This window comes from Saccostrea echinata, unplaced genomic scaffold (genome assembly GCF_033153115.1).
Source record: "Saccostrea echinata isolate AGI-Se365-2 ecotype Australia unplaced genomic scaffold, CSIRO_AGI_Sech_v1 ptg000009l, whole genome shotgun sequence".
Classification (NCBI taxonomy): Eukaryota; Metazoa; Mollusca; class Bivalvia; order Ostreida; family Ostreidae; genus Saccostrea; species Saccostrea echinata.
The window spans coordinates 12,550,962-12,569,626 of NW_026889758.1; the positions used below are offsets into that span (position 1 = coordinate 12,550,962).

Below are 18,665 nucleotides of genomic sequence, written 5' to 3' on the forward strand. Positions count from 1 at the left end.
ACTTCCAGCAACAAAATGGGGGAGCATCCAAATCAAAACCTGCATATTAAAACTACAGCAAAAGATTATTCTCAGAAAAAGTGAACCCACTCCCCCCCCCCCTCCCATACTACTGGGGCATTTTACACCTTTCTTTTCATAGATTAAAATATCACCATAATAGTCTCTTATGTATGCTCCCTTTCATGACTTTTTATTCATACTTTAAATTTTAAAGTTAGTTACTTCAGAAGATGGTCCAAAAATAGCATAGCTGAAGTTCGCTGGAATCTTCCAATGATATCAAAGTGAAATCTTGCATGTTACTTGTGGGTGGTCGGGGCCCCGGGCCAAGGTTCTGAAGGTACGTGGAGGATGGAATACGGGACACTTTATCTAGCGAGCAGAAAGGGTAGAGATTGAACTACTTATTTTATTCAAAATATTAGACGTTAAATTATCTATATTACAGAAATCTCTCTCTCTTTCTCTCTCTGCAAAAATAAAGGGGAGATTCCAACCCCCGGAACCCCCCTCTGGATCCGCCAATGCATGTAGTAATACAAACATGTGTAGTGAAAAAAATTATACGTGTAGTACTCAAGGAAATACATTTTTTATTATATGCATGTATGGATAAATACTAGTAACACTCGGAAATGAAATTAAATCTTTAACTAAAAAATTTGAGCTGTGTCGCAAAAGTTGTTTTGTAAACATGAAAATTTCCAAGAAATAACAAATTATCTGTAATTTAAACATTTTATTGACGGAACAAGTATATTTGATATTCACAATCATGGTCAACAAAAATTCACAACGTTACAATATCGATAATAACACGCTTTTGACTTCAATATCTGTTTCATTTCGGCAATCCAAAACATTGCCAGGCATGATATTAGTTGTTATTAAAAATATCATATTACTGTATGTATACAAAAAGAAACAGTAATATTATATTTTTAAAATGTGCTAATTTCAGCGATTTTTGATTTTTATTTTAATGAGTGTATTCAGAAACACCTAGAAAAACACATAATACACAAAATACACCCTCCTGATACCAAGCACCTACGGTCTCATCAGGGCGTCGGGATGAAATTTGCTTAAAGGCAGGCCCGTATAACGGGGGGGGGGGGGGACAGCCCCCTTTTTTTCTGAGTATAGTATTTTGCTATAGTAAATTTTCCCTCAGATGCTTGTTGCCCCCACCCCCCACCCCCACTTCTTGATGTTGTAAGGTCGAGCACTGGCAAATTCCAGGATTTGGACAGTAAATGACTTTTTTTTTTCCTTGTCAGATAATTTTGGGAAGTTGCAACCCTCCCCCCCCCCCCCACTTTTGGTCATGTATTTTTTTTTTATTGTTTTTTGCTTGTCAGATTTTTCTGGGAAGTTCCCCATCCCACTTTTGAAACCGCTGCTATGGGCCTGAATGGCACCTGGAGAATAGTGATATTAATACATTGCAATAAATTATATTTTTGTACATTAAAAGCAAATACAAAACGGAAAACTTTGCTATAAATGCACAACGCACATTGCGCATTTGCGCTGTCGCCGTCATTTTTTGTTCAATGCGATACTGCAGTTAGTGCGTAACATGTCAACTTCCTATTGAAAAGATGGCGGACGCTCAAAAATATCAAAAGTTGGCCACAGAATATGCAAAGGTTTTCGTGTTATTTTATATATTAAGTTATTTATTGTTAATATAGTTGCTTAAGTTTTGAGTTTATATCAAAGCTGTTTGTTTTTATTCTTCAGTGTTTTGTGTTTATGAGATATCGTCATAATTGCATGTAATGTCAACTTAACGCCCCCTTCCCATAGGGTTGGAGATTGAAAAAAAGTATGATTTTTTGTTCTTTTGCAAAAGGAACGTAGCAGACTAATAAACGAAAAAGTAGCCTTTTGAGTTAATTGTGAGAAACACGAATATGTTTTTTTTTTACTTTCAATTTCGATAACTTTTTGAACAGTTGAAGCCATTGAAATGTATAGAATTTTAATTTACAGGAGTAAAATTTATTTATGTAGATCATCCCATAGTTTCTTGTCATTTTTTAATTGCAGCTCAAAGCACAGATTCCTGTTCTTAAGAAGGCCTATATAGAGGAACAATCAGCTTGTACTGAATTAAAAGTATTTTTACTTCATAATTTGAAATTATTACATAACACAGTGCAAACCAAAGGGCAGGTGGGCATAATGTGTACCAAAATTGATGCCTTTATATCTTAAGTTATTACAGCAAGAAAAAAAAAACCACTTGGTAGCATACATGTTAACCGACTGTGATGAAAAAGAGGGAGATTCAGATCATTGTGCACATTGTTTTACGCATCGATTTAAGAAAATATATATGTAAATATGGCCTAAAATGAACACTACATTTACAATATTATAATTAAAATCAAATATTCACTGCAATGAAATAGAAAAAAAAAAACATTCAACATAAATTATACTAATATTTTGTCATGCTCATATCACTTTGGTTTTGATTGGCTGCTTAATTTAACCTTTCAAAGAGTGATCTTTGTTGATATATCCTGGAGGCAATAATTCTGAATGTTCATTCAGTAATCAAATACAGCAAATGATGACATTATTTAATTCCGATCTAAAACTAGTTCCTATTTTTCAAAAGAAAAAAGCCGTATTTCCCGCAATGACAGAAAACGAAAGTAGAGATGCAAAAAAAAAAGTATTAAATGAAAGCTGATTCTCTATTTTACTCTCATGAATAATGTCAAAAGCTTCATCCAGTTCTAGTGTACTATATCCCCTTTTTCTTGGTGGGGATGACAACGAAATTTGATGTAACTAATGTTTGCACCTGTCTTTGTCAAACATGTGCTTGAAATCTGAGTAAACATCGGTTAAAATAAACGTTTGTATGCTCCCAGTTCAAATCAAGCAATATCTAACGAAATTTTATGATGAGTGGCTTCAAAAATGGCTACCCAAGCGAACCAAAAATTGTTTTTTTTAGAAAATCGGTAGATTTACGAATAAAAGCGGTAGGCGGGAGATGGAGTAAAAAAGCGGTAGACTTCCACCTTAAGCGGTAGAGTTAACATGTATGTTGGTAGATTTCTTGTAATATTAATATCATTTCTGAGAACATTGAGGCATGTCCAAAGTATAAGCCGAGACTGATTGTTAAGGCAGTAATTATTTTAAAATGCTTGACATCATATGATGTACAGAATTAATAAATGCTTTACCAGGAAAAACTCAAAGAGTGTGAGCAGTCGGTTCGTAAATATGAACAGGAAGTGGACAGCTTGACCTTCCGAAATCAGCAGTTGTCAACAAGAGTACTGATTCTTCAAGAAGAACTTGATGAAGCTGAAGCCAACAAAAAGAAACACAAGGTCCAATTTCACAACATGAAGATTGATGTGTTTGGAAGTTACATTTTTAATCAAATTACCTGATCTGTAGTGTTGAAAGAAAGTTAACTGAAATACTGTACATTGTAGATACATAACTGTTACCAATAAACAAGACCTAGCATTACATGTACCATGCATAGTAGAGTTAAAATATAATACAGTCAAACCTCGTTATCTCGAACTCGATGGGACTGAGAAAAAACTTTGAGATATCCAAGGATTCGAGATACTGAGGGTAAAATACTTAAAGAATAAGTAGTTGGGAATCACTTCGACGTATCCATGGTATTCGAGATATCTGTGTTCGAGATACCGAAGTTCAACAGTACATAATCTTTCTTTTTTTTCTATTTAAATTAACTCAGTAAATTTAGAACACAATATGTCAATTTAAATTTGAAAATGAAGTATATATGAAGAGTAGGTAAATAATGACATTATCTGATTTCAGCATAAACATGATGCGAGCCCGGTGAATCTTCCATCTCCTACTTCAGTGTACAATGAAGAACTCATGAACAAGATACAGGAGAATGAAAGGCTTCATAAACAGGTCACCATAAATACTGTAGATTGGCAAATAATCACGATGGTTTTAATTTGACTATGTTCGAGATTTATCATTTTTCTGTGAAATTAAACCCATCGTGAATGGTGTTGTTAGTTTTTAGAAACGTTTAAATGCTTATACAAAATTAAAATTAATTTCTTGCAGCGTGAAATTAAAACCATCGAGATTGGTACTTTTTGAGAAATCGTGAAATTTTAACACCGTGGAATTAAAACGACTTACAGTATCACTCCAAAAATAAACAGGTCACCATAAATATCCCTCCAAAAATAAACAGGTTACCATAAATATCCCTAACAAAATAAACAGGACACCATAATATCCCATAAATATTGAGTATTGTGGAGTTTTTCAGTATTTTGTCTATGCAGGTGGCAGAGAGTAACCAGAGGTACCAGAGTCGATTGGAGGAGCTAGAGAAATTAGTCAAGGACTATGAGAAGAAATTCAGTCAGCACCAAGAAGTATTAGACAACACAGTACAGATGGACAAAGCCCAGATAGACAAATTACAGGAGGAAAAAGCCATGCTGGAGGTAATACATAGGGGGGGGGGGGGGTCAAAGAAGGGTGGCTTATGTGGAAATGAAAAAAAAAATATTCTAATTAGAATTAAGGTAAAAGCAAGGTTAATATTGATTTTATGTATGATATTGTTTATTGTATTCATGACTATATGCCAATGTATGATGGTGTTGTCAATAAATTGAATTGAATTGAATTGTTAAAGTTAATTAAACTATAATGGGTAGCTCAACTGTATACACATGTTAACATGTTAACAGTTGAGCTACCCATTATAGTTTACTGTTTGTACACTTAAAGATGTATTATCTGATTTTTTTTATCTCAGACGATTTATCACCATCTATTATTTACAAATGTACACTGTAAAAGTTTCTCAATTTACGAAAATTACACACTCTAGTTTGTATCTGTTCCAAAGAAAAAGAAATTGGAAGATTTAATTAAAAAAATTATTATTGTGGTTCCACAATAATGACTGCTGATAATGCACACATGTACACTAAATAGTTTTTCTTCAATCGTAAACCCGAGATTTCGTAAACCTGAGATTTCAAAAGTGTTGAAGAGGTGTTGTGGAAAGCTGATTAATTTGATGGAATCAGGATAAAGAGCAGAAGAGCATTGTCAAACAGTCTACTTAAATGAATAAACCAAATTTTTTTTTACATGGTATGAGGTAAATAGGTGGTAAAACTAAAATTCTACTAGTAAACAAAAACAAGATTTTTACCTCATCACATGTTTGAAAGGTCACACGATCTTTTTCGAAAGATCTTTATGCTGATTATTCACAAGTTTTTTTTTGTAAGCAGAGAATAATTTCTTTGATTACAACTTAGGCACAAGACATGTGATAAGTGGAAAGAATATTTTTAGTCATTTGAACATATGATAAACAGATCTAGTCAATAGTATCCATGTATAACAAAAAATACTTAGCACATGTGGACCATACATCTTTACACATGAAATGTTATGGCATTATGAGAGATATCCATTATGTCATTTTTGTGTATATGTATACTGTATACATTTTCTATCCTTTTGCCCTCGTTGTATTTGGGCGAATTTAAAATGGGGCGAATTCAAAGAAAACGGCACTATCTCTTGAACAGAACTGTGTCTGGGCAAATTCAAAATGGGGCAAAATTGTTTCAAAATGGGGCAAAATTGTTTGCAGGTGTGAAGGACGAAAATAAGATAGGGCGAAAAATAATCATGTATACAGTATTCTGCCTAACTTTTTTTTGGTTCCTGCAGGTCAAGTGTCAGACAATGGAGAAGGAAATCAAAACCTGCAGGTCACGGACAGACATTGCGTAAGAATTCTAACCATCGAATATAGATGTGACATTTTAGTTCTAATAATTACAAATTAAGGGTACATGTTAGTCATACAGCAATATGATTTTTATAGGAACAAACCAAAACATTGATATAATAGGAGTAACTGCCATTATTTAAAATCATTAAAGTTCAACTGCCAAGATGTATGTAAAAAAAATCTTAAAAATTAAGAAAGCAAAGAACTGATTGTGTGAATTTATTATATTTTCAATTGTGTTGTCACATACCTGGAGAGAATCATGTGTACATGTATCATTGTATTTGTAGGGAGAACCAGTTGAAGACAGTTCAGTTCCATTTACAAAGACAATTAGAGCAGGCCAACAAAATCATTGCAGACAAGCTGCCTTTCATTGACACAAGTAGGATGGACTCTTGTTTTTCCTTAAAAATAAATCCACAGGGTTGTGCATAAGACATGGGGGTCAGGGAATTTCCCTGCCTTTAATGACATAATCCACCTGTTATCCTGGCATTGCCCCTCAACTCCTACAAGGGGAGTAACCCAAGAAACCCTTCTATTTTTAGGTCACCTGAGTCACTCAGGTGACCTATTGCTATCCGTTCTCGTCCGTCGGCGTGCGTCGTGTGTTAACATTTGAACATTTTTAGCTTCTTCTCTGAAACCGCTTAACCAATTTCAACCAAATTTGGCATATAGCATCTATGGGTGAAGGGGAACAAAAATTGTGAATTTCATGGTCCCTGCCCCCCTGGGGCCTGAGGGGTGGGGCTAAAACCACCAAAAATAATGCAATCTTTAAAAATCTTCTTCTTTACTCCAGGACATCAAGCAGTCAAACTGTTGGCATCATTATAATAAGCAGTGAGCCCTCTACCAAAATTGTGAAATTCATGGCCCCAGGGTCAGGGGTTCTAGCCCCAGGGTGGGGCTATATAGATCATATAGTGAAAGTGCATTATTTCTTTGAAAATCTTCTTCTCTGCTCCTGGGTATTAAATAAAGTAACTAAGTACATAGTTATGAAGAGCAAGATTGCCTCTTCCAAAATTGTGAAATTCATGGCCCCAGGGTCAGGGGTTCTGGTGTTAGGGTGGGGCTCTATTGATTATATAGTGAAAATGCATTAATTCTTTGAAAATCTTCTTCTGTGCTCCTGGGTATTAAATAAAGTAACTAAGTACATAGTTATGATGAGCAAGAGTGCCTCTACTGAAATTGTGAATTTCATGGCCCCAGGGTCAGGGGTTCTGGCCCCAGGGTGGGGCTATATAGATCATATAGTGAAAGTGCATTAATTCTTTGAAAATCTTCTTCTCTGCTCCTGGGTATTAAATAAAGTAACTATGTACATAGTAATGAAGAGCAAGAGTGCCTCTTCCAAAAGTGTGAAATTCATGGCCCCAGGGTCAGGGGTTCTGGTGTTAGGGTGGGGCTCTATTGATTATATAGTGAAAATGCATTAATTCTTTGAAAATCTTCTTCTGTGCTCCTGGGTATTAAATAAAGTAACTAAGTACATAGTTATGATGAACAAGAGTGCCTCTTCCAAAAGTGTGAAATTCATGGCCCCTGGGTCAGGGGTTCTGGCCCCAGGGTGGGGCTATATAGATCATATAGTGAAAGTGCATTAATTCTTTGAAAATCTTCTTCTCTGCTCCTGGGTATTTAATAAAGTAACTAAGGACATAGTTATGAAGAGCAAGAGTGCCTCTTCCAAAAGTGTGAAATTCGTGGCCCCAGGGTCAGGGGTTCTGGTGTAAGGGTGGGGCTCTATTGATTATGTAGTGAAAGTGCATTAATTCTTTGAAAATCTTCTTCTGTGCTCCTGGGTATTAAATAAAGTAACTAAGTACATAGTTATGATGAGCAAAAGTGCCTTTTCAAAAATTTTGAATTTCATGGCCCCAGGGTCAGGGGTTCTGGTGTTAGGGCGGGGCTCTATTGATTATATAGTGAAAATGCATTAATTCTTTGAAAATCGTCTTCTCTGCTACTGGAGATTATTTAAACAAACTAATTGCATGGTTATGATGCATAAAGATGCCTTTTCAAAAATTGTGAATTTCATGGCCCCAGGGTCAGGGGTTCTGGTGTTAGGAGGGGACTCTATTGATTATATAGTGAAAATGCATTGATTCTTTGAAAATCTTCTTCTCTGCTACTATAGATTATTTAAACAAACTAAGTGCATGATTATGATAGGCAAGGATGCCTCTTCCAAAATTTTCAAATATATGGCCTCAGTTTTTGGGGTTCTTGAGGAAGGAAGGGGGGGGGGGGTTCTATTGATTATATAGTGAAAAAGCATTAATTCTATTAATTAATCATTAATTAATCCTGTCTGCTCCTTAGCGTTGAGCTGATAAATAAATTGCTTAGCTATGATGAAAATGTGAGCTTCGAACAGAATTTTTAAATCTTGTGGTCCTAGGGTCAGGGGTTCTGGCATAACTGGGGGGGGGGGGGGGGCTTTTGATAATATAGTGGAAAAGTGTTAATTCTTTGAAGTCCATAGGTATGATGATGAGGGTAACTCTTCCAAATTTGTAAATTTCTTGACCCTTGGACTTGGGTTCTGGTGTTAGGGTAAGGCTTTGTTGAATCTGTAGTGAAAATGCATTGTACCTGTGAAATTCTTCTCTGCTTCTGGGCATATTGGAAGAAAACTGAGTAAAAGTTTAAATGATATAAGTAAGCATATTTCTACCAGATTTTTGAACATCTGGACCATTTGTCTAAGCATTCTAGTCCTGGGAAGGGCTCTATTAATTTGTATTCTACTGAGAGAAGTTATTCCCCTTTTCCATTCACCTTTGATAATTAATCACTGTAAATAATGTATTTGAAAGGTTAATAGAATAAGATAATTATGCAAGAATGTTTATCATATAATTCAAAAAGTATTTTCTTAGTTTTAATAATCAGGTTGACCTGTAAGTAATAGATAAATAAAAATGAGACAAAAATAACTTATCTTATTAAAAGTTCTTCAAAGACCATAAGAGAGGTCAATGCTAGAGCTCTTAATATGGGTTTAAAAATAGTACTGAAGCACTAATAGTATGTTAATAGTCTGCATGGTGATAGTGTTAAGTGGGGGACAGATTAGAACTTAATTTATGAGTTGATACTGAATACTAGACTAATTATTTTGTTGATCCTGATCTTCCTACTTCTCTTGCTTTAGGGCAACAAAGCTTCATCTATCAGTGTATTTAACTTCTAAATTGTTGTATTATACTCAGGTGACCGTTAAGGCCCTTGGGCCTCGTTAAATTTCCCCTTCTATATAATTCTTATGGACAACCCTAAATCCACATTATGGATACATTTAAAAGCTTATGTTAAAATAAGTCATAGTGATTCATTTTTGTGCATGTTGCATGAATCTCATAGAAAAATATTTTTTATGTATGTTGAGTTACTTTCTCTAAATTATTATTGTTTAATGGTTAAAAGTATATATTTTTGGATATAAAATTCTGTAATTATCCAGAAAACAGAGATCTGAATGGTTTGAATTTGCCAACACATGACAGGCGGCACCAGTTGCAAGCACGGGAACTAGTCAGCCAGGCGACCAATCACATGACAGAGCTTATACAGGCTTTGTCCAACTTCTACACATACTCAGAGCAGCGGTCCAAAATTTACCCTGCAGATGGGACACATGAACCGTACAGTCCGATCAATATACAGGTGATGAAGAAAACTTGGTTTGTAAATCAAAGGGGATAACTGAATGATATCCCTCAAAGATGTAGTAATGAGCGATTTATTTTTGTCTTGTAAAATTGTAAAAAGCAATATGTTCAAAATTGATTTTATCACATCTGAAAAAATAAAATGAATGAAAGAAAGAAAAAAAAAACAAAAACATTTATTTAATCAAGTATTCGTTTTCCTTCACTTTTCTCTCCTATAAAGTGTAATTTGCCTCATATTCAGAAATTTGGTTTGATGACATAAGACTTAGTAATTCGATACTAAATTATTTACTGTGCCTTACAAGTAAGGACCAGAAGACCTTTTCACAAAAAGATCTTGCAGTAAATATCCATTGTAAGAGAAATCTTATGAGTTTATTCCTTTTCGCAAAAATTCTTATGAGATTGTTACGTGTAAAGTTTATAACTTTGCGAGAGCCCTAACCCTCTTTTAAGTATTTTAGAGATGAATTTAATGTAAAAATATAACAGATAAAATTAAAATGCATTTTTAATCAATTCTTTTTTAGGCAACTTTCAAAAGCATTTTATATTTTTTTACAATTATTTATTACCGTTTATAGGAAAGAAGTCTATAGTAAGTAAATTATTATGTTTAGTCAGCTATGAATGCATTAGTGGAAAGCACTTAAAATTTGTCATTAGAGATTCTTAGGTTAAATCTTGAGCAGATTCATATGTTTTTTTGTGAAAAGGTCTACAGTTATATATTTTCTTGACAGTTTCCATCAGTACTTACTGCCATTAACAACTTTTCCTTTTTAATTAACTTTTCGGCAAAATAAGTTACAAAGCTTTCTACATTTCTTATGTCTACCAGTACTGTAAATATCTCCATGAAAACCTGACCTACCTCCGGCCTGTAGAACAGTCCTTGAAGCATTTTCTGTCCACACTAAATGAGGATTCCCTGACCACTCTGGTAAATGTTATACAGTCTTAGATTATGATAATGTTTAAACAGAAACAGTCTAAAGTGACCATAACATGAAGACTTTTCTAAGATGATTAAATGTGGCTGAAGTACATGTATGCATACTCTTCATTTTCAGGAAACAGCAACAGAATTGCAGCCCTTTGCTGTAAATTTTAAGAAAATGGTAGCCTACATGAATAAGTTATTACCATATCAGCTAAGCAGGTATGCTTTTGAATTGAATACAAAATACAGGTGACTTGAGATGGCTGGAATGCCAGTCTCTCGAGGTTCTGTATCCCTTGAAGTAAAACTCCAGTCCTTTATTGAGCAGATTTACTCCTGATCTTTCGAACTTCTGTTTTCTCAAAGTTCTCTATCTCTCTAATCAAGACCTGGATCCCATTACACAGATTTCATGGTTTTTTTACTCTTTATCTCTGGAAGTGTTGTTTGTATCTCTATCAATCCAACCAATCAAGTCTACAGTCAAGCATGTGATTAATTCAGCTTGGACTAATTTGGATAATGTCGAATGCCTGGGCTAGCATGGATGTGTAAATTGGGTGTTTACATAGGTGACACTACACATATGTGTCGAACAATTCATTAATTGATTGGTCAATTACAAAAAAACTGATGGTTATATACACTGACTTTGATTTGACAGCCTGTGAGGCATGTAAATAATTTCTCATAAATTAAAATTCTTTGTTTTATTTCTCTGCAATCCCAGTATAGCATCCATTGCTCAGAATTCTAAAACTGAAAAGCAATACCGAGCAATCTGGCTAAAAACACAGTCCACCTGGTTAACTGAGCATGCTATTCAGAATTTAATTTTATGCCAGTTACCATCTGAGCATAATAATGAATTGAGAACAAATAAATATAGAAATTCAAAGATTTTTTTCTTCATAACTTACAATGCAATCTTTGTTATTGAAATTGAATAAATTACCAGTAAAATACGAATGGAACTGTCCCATATTATCTGAGAATGTTTTCAACAAATACTTCCATTAAACATAAAGATCAAACCATAATGTGCAGACTTGAAAAATTCTAGATTTCATTCCCTTTCCAATCTCAAGAACCTTTCTACCTCTCAGACTTTTCTAAGGTCCTTTCAACTTCGAGGGAACAAGAGTCACCTGTACATTTATATTAAGAGTGAGTAAATTTTACTTGTACAGGTAAACTTCAGTATCTTGACATTGCAGGACAATCAGAAAATGTAGACATATATGTATCATGGTTTCAAGATATCAAGATTTCCTTGGAAAACATTGACTAGGCCTAGTTTATTACATACATGAATTCAATAATCAGTTAAGCCTGTTACATGTATTTTCAGCAATTCCTCTTTTTGTTTATTACAAAATTTGAAAAGAAATTAAAAATATATTAATAATAAAATGTGTTCTCTCTCCATACAAAAAGCTTTGTAAATTTACTGAATGATTTCTGTTGACAGTATTGAGGAGGACTGTAATTTAGTTTAACTTTATATTGACAGTACTGAGGACGACTGTGATTTAGTTTTATTTTCTGTTGACGGTACTGATGAGGACTGTGATTTAGTTTTATTTTCTGTTGACAGTACTAAGGAGGACTGTGATTTAGTTTTACTTTATATTGACAGTATTGAGGAGGAGTGTAATTTAGTTTAACTTTATATTGACAGTACTGAGGACGACTGTGATTTAGTTTTATTTTCTGTTGACAGTACTGATGAGGACTGTGATTTAGTTTTATTTTCTGTTGACAGTATAGAGGAGGAGTGTGATTTAGTTTTATTTTCTGTTGACAGTACTGATGAGGACTGTGATTTAGTTTTATTTTTTGTTGACAGTATAGAGGAGGACTGTGATTTAGTTTTATTTTCTGTTGACAGTATAGAGGAGGAGTGTGATTTAGTTTTATTTTATATTGACATTATAGAGGAGGAGTGTGATTTAGTTTTATTTTTTGTTGACAGTATAGAGGAGGACTGTGATTTAGTTTTATTTTCTGTTGACAGTACTGATGAGGACTGTGATTTAGTTTTATTTTCTGTTGACAGTATAGAGGAGGACTGTGATTTAGTTTTATTTTCTGTTGACAGTATAGAGGAGGACTGTGATTTAGTTTTATTTTCTCCAGACAGTATAGAGGAGGACTGTGATTAAGTTTTATTTTCTGTTGACAGTATAGAGGAGGAGTGTGATTTAGTTTTATTTTCTCCAGACAGTATAGAGGAGGAGTGTGATTTAGTTTTATTTTCTCCAGACAGTATAGAGGAGGAGTGATTTAGTTTTATTTTCTGTTGACAGTATAGAGGAGGAATGTGATTAAGTTTTATTTTCTGTTGACAGTATAGAGGAGGAGTGTGATTTAGTTTTATTTTCTCCAGACAGTATAGAGGAGGAGTGTGATTTAGTTATATTTCCCCCAGACAGTATAGAGGAGGTGTGATTTAGTTTTATTTTCTGTTGACAGTATAGAGGAGGACTGTGATTTAGTTTTATTTTCTGTTGACAGTACTGATGAGGACTGTGATTTAGTTTTATTTTCTGTTGACAGTATAGAGGAGGAGTGTGATTTAGTTTTATTTTCTGTTGACAGTACTGATGAGGAGTGTGATTTAGTTTTATTTTCTGTTGACAGTACTGAGGATGACTGTGATTTAGTTTTATTTTTTGTTGACAGTATAGAGGAGGACTGTGATTTAGTTTTATTTTATATTGACATTATAGAGGAGGAGTGTGATTTAGTTTTATTTTTTGTTGACAGTATAGAGGAGGACTGTGATTTAGTTTTATTTTCTGTTGACAGTACTGACGAGGACTGTGATTTAGTTTAATTTTCTGTTGACAGTATAAAGGAGGACTGTGATTTAGTTTAATTTTCTGTTGACAGTATAGAGGAGGAGTGTGATTTAGTTTTATTTTCTGTTGACAGTATAGAGGAGGAATGTGCTGTGTCTTCTTGTACCTCTTCTCTGGAATCAAAGAACATGGAACTTCACGCCTCGCTGAAGCATCTTACCACTATTTTCAACAAGCTTGATACTTATGTAGGACTCCTAGCAGCCCAGAGTAAGGCAGTTCTCAAGTTAGTTATCAGACTGTTATATTACTTAAGATAGATACCAAGATGGGGTTTCTTTTGATTACCTTTTCATGTAAATTTTTAGGCAGTAAATCCTGTTGTCACCCACAGAAAAACCACGCCCACTTTTTCTCCCATCTCTGTCAAGCCTTAAAAGACCTGAACAATGCAGTTAGAGGTAATCCAGAATAAATGTGTTTACTACACTTAATTTGATTAACATATTTATTTCTCAACTTAACTGATGATAAATAATTACTTAACCATAATTTGTTGTAAATTTTACAAATATTCTATATTTCAGAGGTCTCCAAACACTATAATTCCAAGGTTTCACTGGAGCACCAGCTTCCTACAGCCACACAAAAACTAAAAACTACTGACGAATGTGTAGTGTCTTCACTTATTTCACTAGTTACTTGTACAGGAAAGGTATCACATCTTAGTGACCTACAAGTATTTACTCCAATAAAATAGACATGACATTCCTATTCCATATATTCAAAATATAATTTTCATTCTAGTTAAGAAAGGAAGAATTTTTTTTTTAAATTAATTTTTTTAATGTCCTTTTATTATTAATGTTTAATGTTATATTCTTTAAAAAAGAACCCTAATTTTTGCTTTTGCATTTTTATAATCAGTGTAGATACTATATGTGTACATAAAATAGCGGGCTTAATATTTTAGCAGCTTTGGCACGGACAACGATGCACTAATTCATGATACCGCTAGTAAATAATTTATAAATACAATATATGGCACATTTGTGTGTAGAGCTAATTCATGAATACACCTACAACTCAATACCCAGTGATTGTGCTAAATTTTAAATATGCCAATTTCTGTACACGTACAGTATATGCTGTTTTTGGTCAGTTTTCAGCTTTTCTGTCTGGAAACCTGGAGTTTTTTGGGCAATCAGCTGGCTATAGAACACGAGGGAGTAGTATAGGGACAGAGTTAGCCTCAGAGGGACCACGTTCAAATCCGGCCATAGTCTGCTACCGACAAAAGGCTGCTGGGTATCTCAGCTCACTGGCAGGGACAGTGCCAGACTCTGTACCTCACAAAGTGGCCGTTCAGAATAGACACACATTACTGAGTTCTGCTGAAAGCAAGGAAGGGTTATCCAAACAGGTTCATCATAAGTCAATATATGATTGTGAATTACATTAGTTCTTTGTATGAAAAGTAATTCAATAAAACTTTTTTTCTTGCAGGATTTCATAGAATATGTCTTAATTTCAATAACATTTTAGACCAATAAGCTTTTACTTAAAGCTTTAATTTTTTGCGCTAATGGAACTGAATGTCTGATGCTTCTCACTTCTATTGTTGATAATTTTTGATCAAATTCTTTTTCCAGTTGGTCACATCTCAGCAGCGTGTGGGAAAACTAGAACAGGAAAAGGAGCACTGGATGTTAGAGCTACAACTGCTGCAGATCAAATATGACAATGAAATTCAGGTATAAAAAATACAACCAGATTCAGGTGTAAAATACAACAACGAAATTCAGGTATAAAAATACAAACAGATTCAGGTGTAAAATACGATACGACAAGGAAATTCAGGTATAAAAATACAACCAGATTCAGATGTGAAATAGGACAATGAAATTCAGGTATAAAAATACAACCAGATTTAGATGTAAAAGACGACAATGAAATTCAGGTATAAAAATACAACCAGATTCAGGTGTAAAATACAACAGTGAAATTCAGGTATAAAAATACAACCAGATTCAGGTGTAAAAGACGACAATGAAATTCAGGTATAAAAATACAACCAGATTCAGGTGTAAAATACGACAATGAAATTCAGGTATAAAAAATACAACCAGATTCAGGTATAAGATATAACAATGAGATTCAGGTATAAGAAAACAGTAGTAGGTATTGTTTAAATTCCAGAACTAAGTGAATCACAACATGAAAGAAAAGTGAATCAGTTAAAGGCCAATTTAGAATTTAGTTAAAGATGGAGATACAGGAATATTATTGACTGTTAATCTAGAGTCAGGATGAGTAATTGATAATGCCTTAGAGTGGGAAGAAGATGAACAAACTCTACAATAATTATATATTTTTGTCTAGCAGTGAATATTTTCTCCTTAAAAATACAATTACATTTGTGCCTGATAAGTATAGCTTGCCAAATGTGAAAATGAATTTTATTTTTTTTTCTTTCTCTCTTTGTAGAAAGTGAAGAAATTGGAGAAGGAGGTATCATTAAAACAGAGTGCCCCCAAGGACTCCATAGAGGATAATATCAGTGTGACCACCAAAGACAGGACAGCCTCATCTAATAGTGGAAAGTTACTCATCACTAATGCTCTTGTAAGTTTATATAACATTTATTGTTTTTGGGATGTGCTATTTGTCTATTTTTAAAAATATTCCAAGTTTTTGTTTAATGTTTCCTATGCTGTAAAACTACAGAACTTATTCCAAAATCTTATTACTGTGGAATCATTAGATTTTGTGGTGGCTCAGTATTCATTGAATTTGTGGATACCCTTCATCCACAAATATACATTCTCCACGAATTAATATACAAGGGTTTCTAAGTTATATTTTCTTTTGTAGATATGAATAAATTGGCCCCCAGGAACTTTGATCTGAAAATATTGTTTGTCTGCAGTACTTTGATTTACATGACTCAATTTAAGAAAATCTTACAGCAGTTGTATTTTCTGTTTTAAAAGCTAGGACAACTGGACCAAGTGACTGGTGGGGCTAGTGATAGTGAAACCAGAGAAATCCTGATAAAAAATCACTTCACCAAACGAATCAATGAGATGATGTTACAGCACCAGCAGTTAGACAGCAAGTGTGTGTCATTCCATTCAGAGGTAGGTACAGCATAGACAGCAAGTGTGTGTGTCATTCCATTCAGAGGTAATACAGCATAGACAGCATGTGTGTGTGTCATTCCATTCAGAGGTAATACAGCATAGACAGCATGTGTGTGTGTCATTCCATTCAGAGGTAGGTACAGCATAGACAGCAAGTGTGTGTCATTCCACTTAGAGGTAATACAGCATAGACAGCAAGTGTGTGTGTCATTTTATTCAGAGGTTAGTACAGCATAGACAGCATGTGTGTGTCATTCCATTCAGAGGTAAGTACATGTATGGATACTTAAACAGACAGCAAGTTCGTGATAATTTAATAGTATCATCAAGTGTATATTAATAGATGTTTGTAATTAAAAAAAAGAAAATGTGCCACATTTCATAACATCAATAGACAGTTTTAATTGGACGGGCATAGAAGCAGTATAAAATTTTTTAAATGTACTTCTTCCATGGATAGGATGATTTGGGATGTTGTGAAAGGGGGGGGGGGGGGGGGAGTTAGAGATAGAATTTAGTCTAAAACTAATAGCATTTATCCACTCACTAGTTATCTGATTATATTTCAGGTCAGGGCATTACACAAGCAGCTTCAGATAGCTAACAAGGTGAAAACTCTAGCTGAAGAAGAACTGAAGTCAACATCACAGAATCTGGCTCAACTGAAGGTAAGATACCACAAACGTTATAAAAGATGAATGAAGGAAAGAAAAAGACATCATTTTTTTGTTATTGACATAAAAATTGCATTTGTTTTGAGAACTGCAGTATGGGGTCATTTAAAGAAATTTCTTGTTGGTAAAGATGCAAGAAATTGCAGCTAATTATGGTGGAAGCATAGTGCCAGTGAATGAACAGTTTAATTTTTCATAAATTAATTTTGTTATATTCAATAAGTTTATGATACATTTTATAAATTCAGGGAACAAAAATCACTTTATCAAATTTAGTATGTTTGCTGTAACTGTGTTTTACTGTATATAAAATATCACAGCTAGGCAAACTATTTTAGGACGAACTACAGACAACCACTAAGAGTTACGATGGTCAGTTGAGTATGATGAGTGAACACCTGGCAGGAATGAATGAAAAACTCACCCAGCAAAAAGATGAAATTGATGACCTCCGATCACAACTAAGTACTGCCAAGGTACCATCCTCTAAGGTGCATGCTCTATTTATTTCTACTTATTTGAATAAAATCAGTTTTATTATGACCCAAGTGCCAATAACTCAAAAGTAGGAGATACAATAACACATGTATCATTGCATATTTCACAGCATTTATCTATCCTTTGGAAAGAATTCCTATCTTTTGCTGTTTATTTCTTTTTCATAATTTGCTGGGGGGGGGGGGGGGGGGTTTCCAAGCATTGCAATCTTGGGATTTTTTAAAAACATTCATACTCATGTATTTGGTGCTTATTACTCCTATGAGATCAGTGTATTCCTAATTCTTAAGCATGTTTAAGGACAAAGGGCTTAAAAAGGCTTTTTACTTTTATTCTAAGACCTGGAGATCTCTTAATATGTGCAGTTAAACTTCGGTATCTTGAACGTTGATATCCCGAATACCTTGGGTATGTTGATGCGAGTTGAAACTCCCATTTTCTTTATGTATTTTAACCTCAATTTCTCCAACTCGCTGACATCTCAATGTGTTTCCTTGATCCCAGCGAGTTCAAGATAATGAGGTTTGACTGTATTTGGGCTTTATTTGCTAATTGTAATCTGTGAATTCTACCTGTATATTATTGTGTTTGCTACCTGATGACCTTATGTTTGATATATGAATTATTTTTGTACTTGAAATTATCAGATTTATTATGTCTTAATTTTTCCTATTTTTCCTCAACAGTCCAGCAAAAAGTCAAGAAAGTGAGTCATACAATGACATTAAATGACACATTCCAGTAATCAGTGGATCAAGGATTCATTGGGGATTATATAGACATTAAACAATGGACTTGCCATTCAATAAATGACCATTTGATTATTAATAAGAATGAAAAAAGGCCTTTGAATGAATTATTAGAACCCTTCTGTTTTGTGTAACTTAACAGATCTTATCAGGTTTTATGTGCTACTGTTGTAAGGTTGTTACTTTGATACAAAGAGAACGTGATCATATGAAGCCATACTTGTGCAATATATAGCTGCTATGTCAATTTGTTATCTGTGATTCATGATTTTAAATAGATTTGTTGTAGTCTTGTGTTTCTTTCTTTATATCTTTCAATTTATGCAACAATTGGCCATCTTTGGTGGATT

General features: G+C 34.0%; 1 protein-coding gene across 2 annotated transcripts; it reads left to right on the plus strand.

Moving 5' to 3' along the window:
* Positions 1 to 1,593: 1,593 nt before the first annotated feature.
* Positions 1,594 to 18,613, plus strand: LOC133181788 (protein phosphatase 1 regulatory subunit 21-like). 2 transcript variants are annotated; one of them, XM_061316382.1, is made up of 20 exons: positions 1,594 to 1,655; positions 2,059 to 2,127; positions 3,219 to 3,365; positions 3,838 to 3,939; positions 4,329 to 4,493; positions 5,746 to 5,804; positions 6,100 to 6,194; positions 9,294 to 9,496; positions 10,346 to 10,447; positions 10,578 to 10,666; positions 13,385 to 13,521; positions 13,620 to 13,712; positions 13,839 to 13,966; positions 14,414 to 14,674; positions 14,904 to 15,005; positions 15,739 to 15,876; positions 16,245 to 16,391; positions 16,964 to 17,062; positions 17,407 to 17,559; positions 18,253 to 18,613. In XM_061316382.1, exons 1-20 carry the CDS (start codon positions 1,608 to 1,610, stop codon positions 18,274 to 18,276), a joined length of 2,361 nt encoding a protein of 786 aa, XP_061172366.1. In that variant the 5' UTR covers positions 1,594 to 1,607; the 3' UTR covers positions 18,277 to 18,613. The 2 variants fall into 2 exon arrangements, with proteins under 2 accessions (XP_061172366.1, XP_061172367.1); XM_061316383.1 differs by having other exon boundaries at positions 17,407 to 17,544.
* Positions 18,614 to 18,665: the final 52 nt, after the last annotated feature.

Coding starts and splice junctions, on each gene's coding strand:
- LOC133181788 (XM_061316382.1), top strand. CDS start 1,608: ATGGCGGACGCTCAAAAATATCAAAAGTTGGCCACAGAATATGCAAAG. Junction 9,497..10,345: donor ACAGTCCGATCAATATACAG/GTGATGAAGAAA, acceptor TATGTCTACCAG/TACTGTAAATATCTCCATGA. Junction 10,667..13,384: donor TTACCATATCAGCTAAGCAG/GTATGCTTTTGA, acceptor TTCTGTTGACAG/TATAGAGGAGGAATGTGCTG.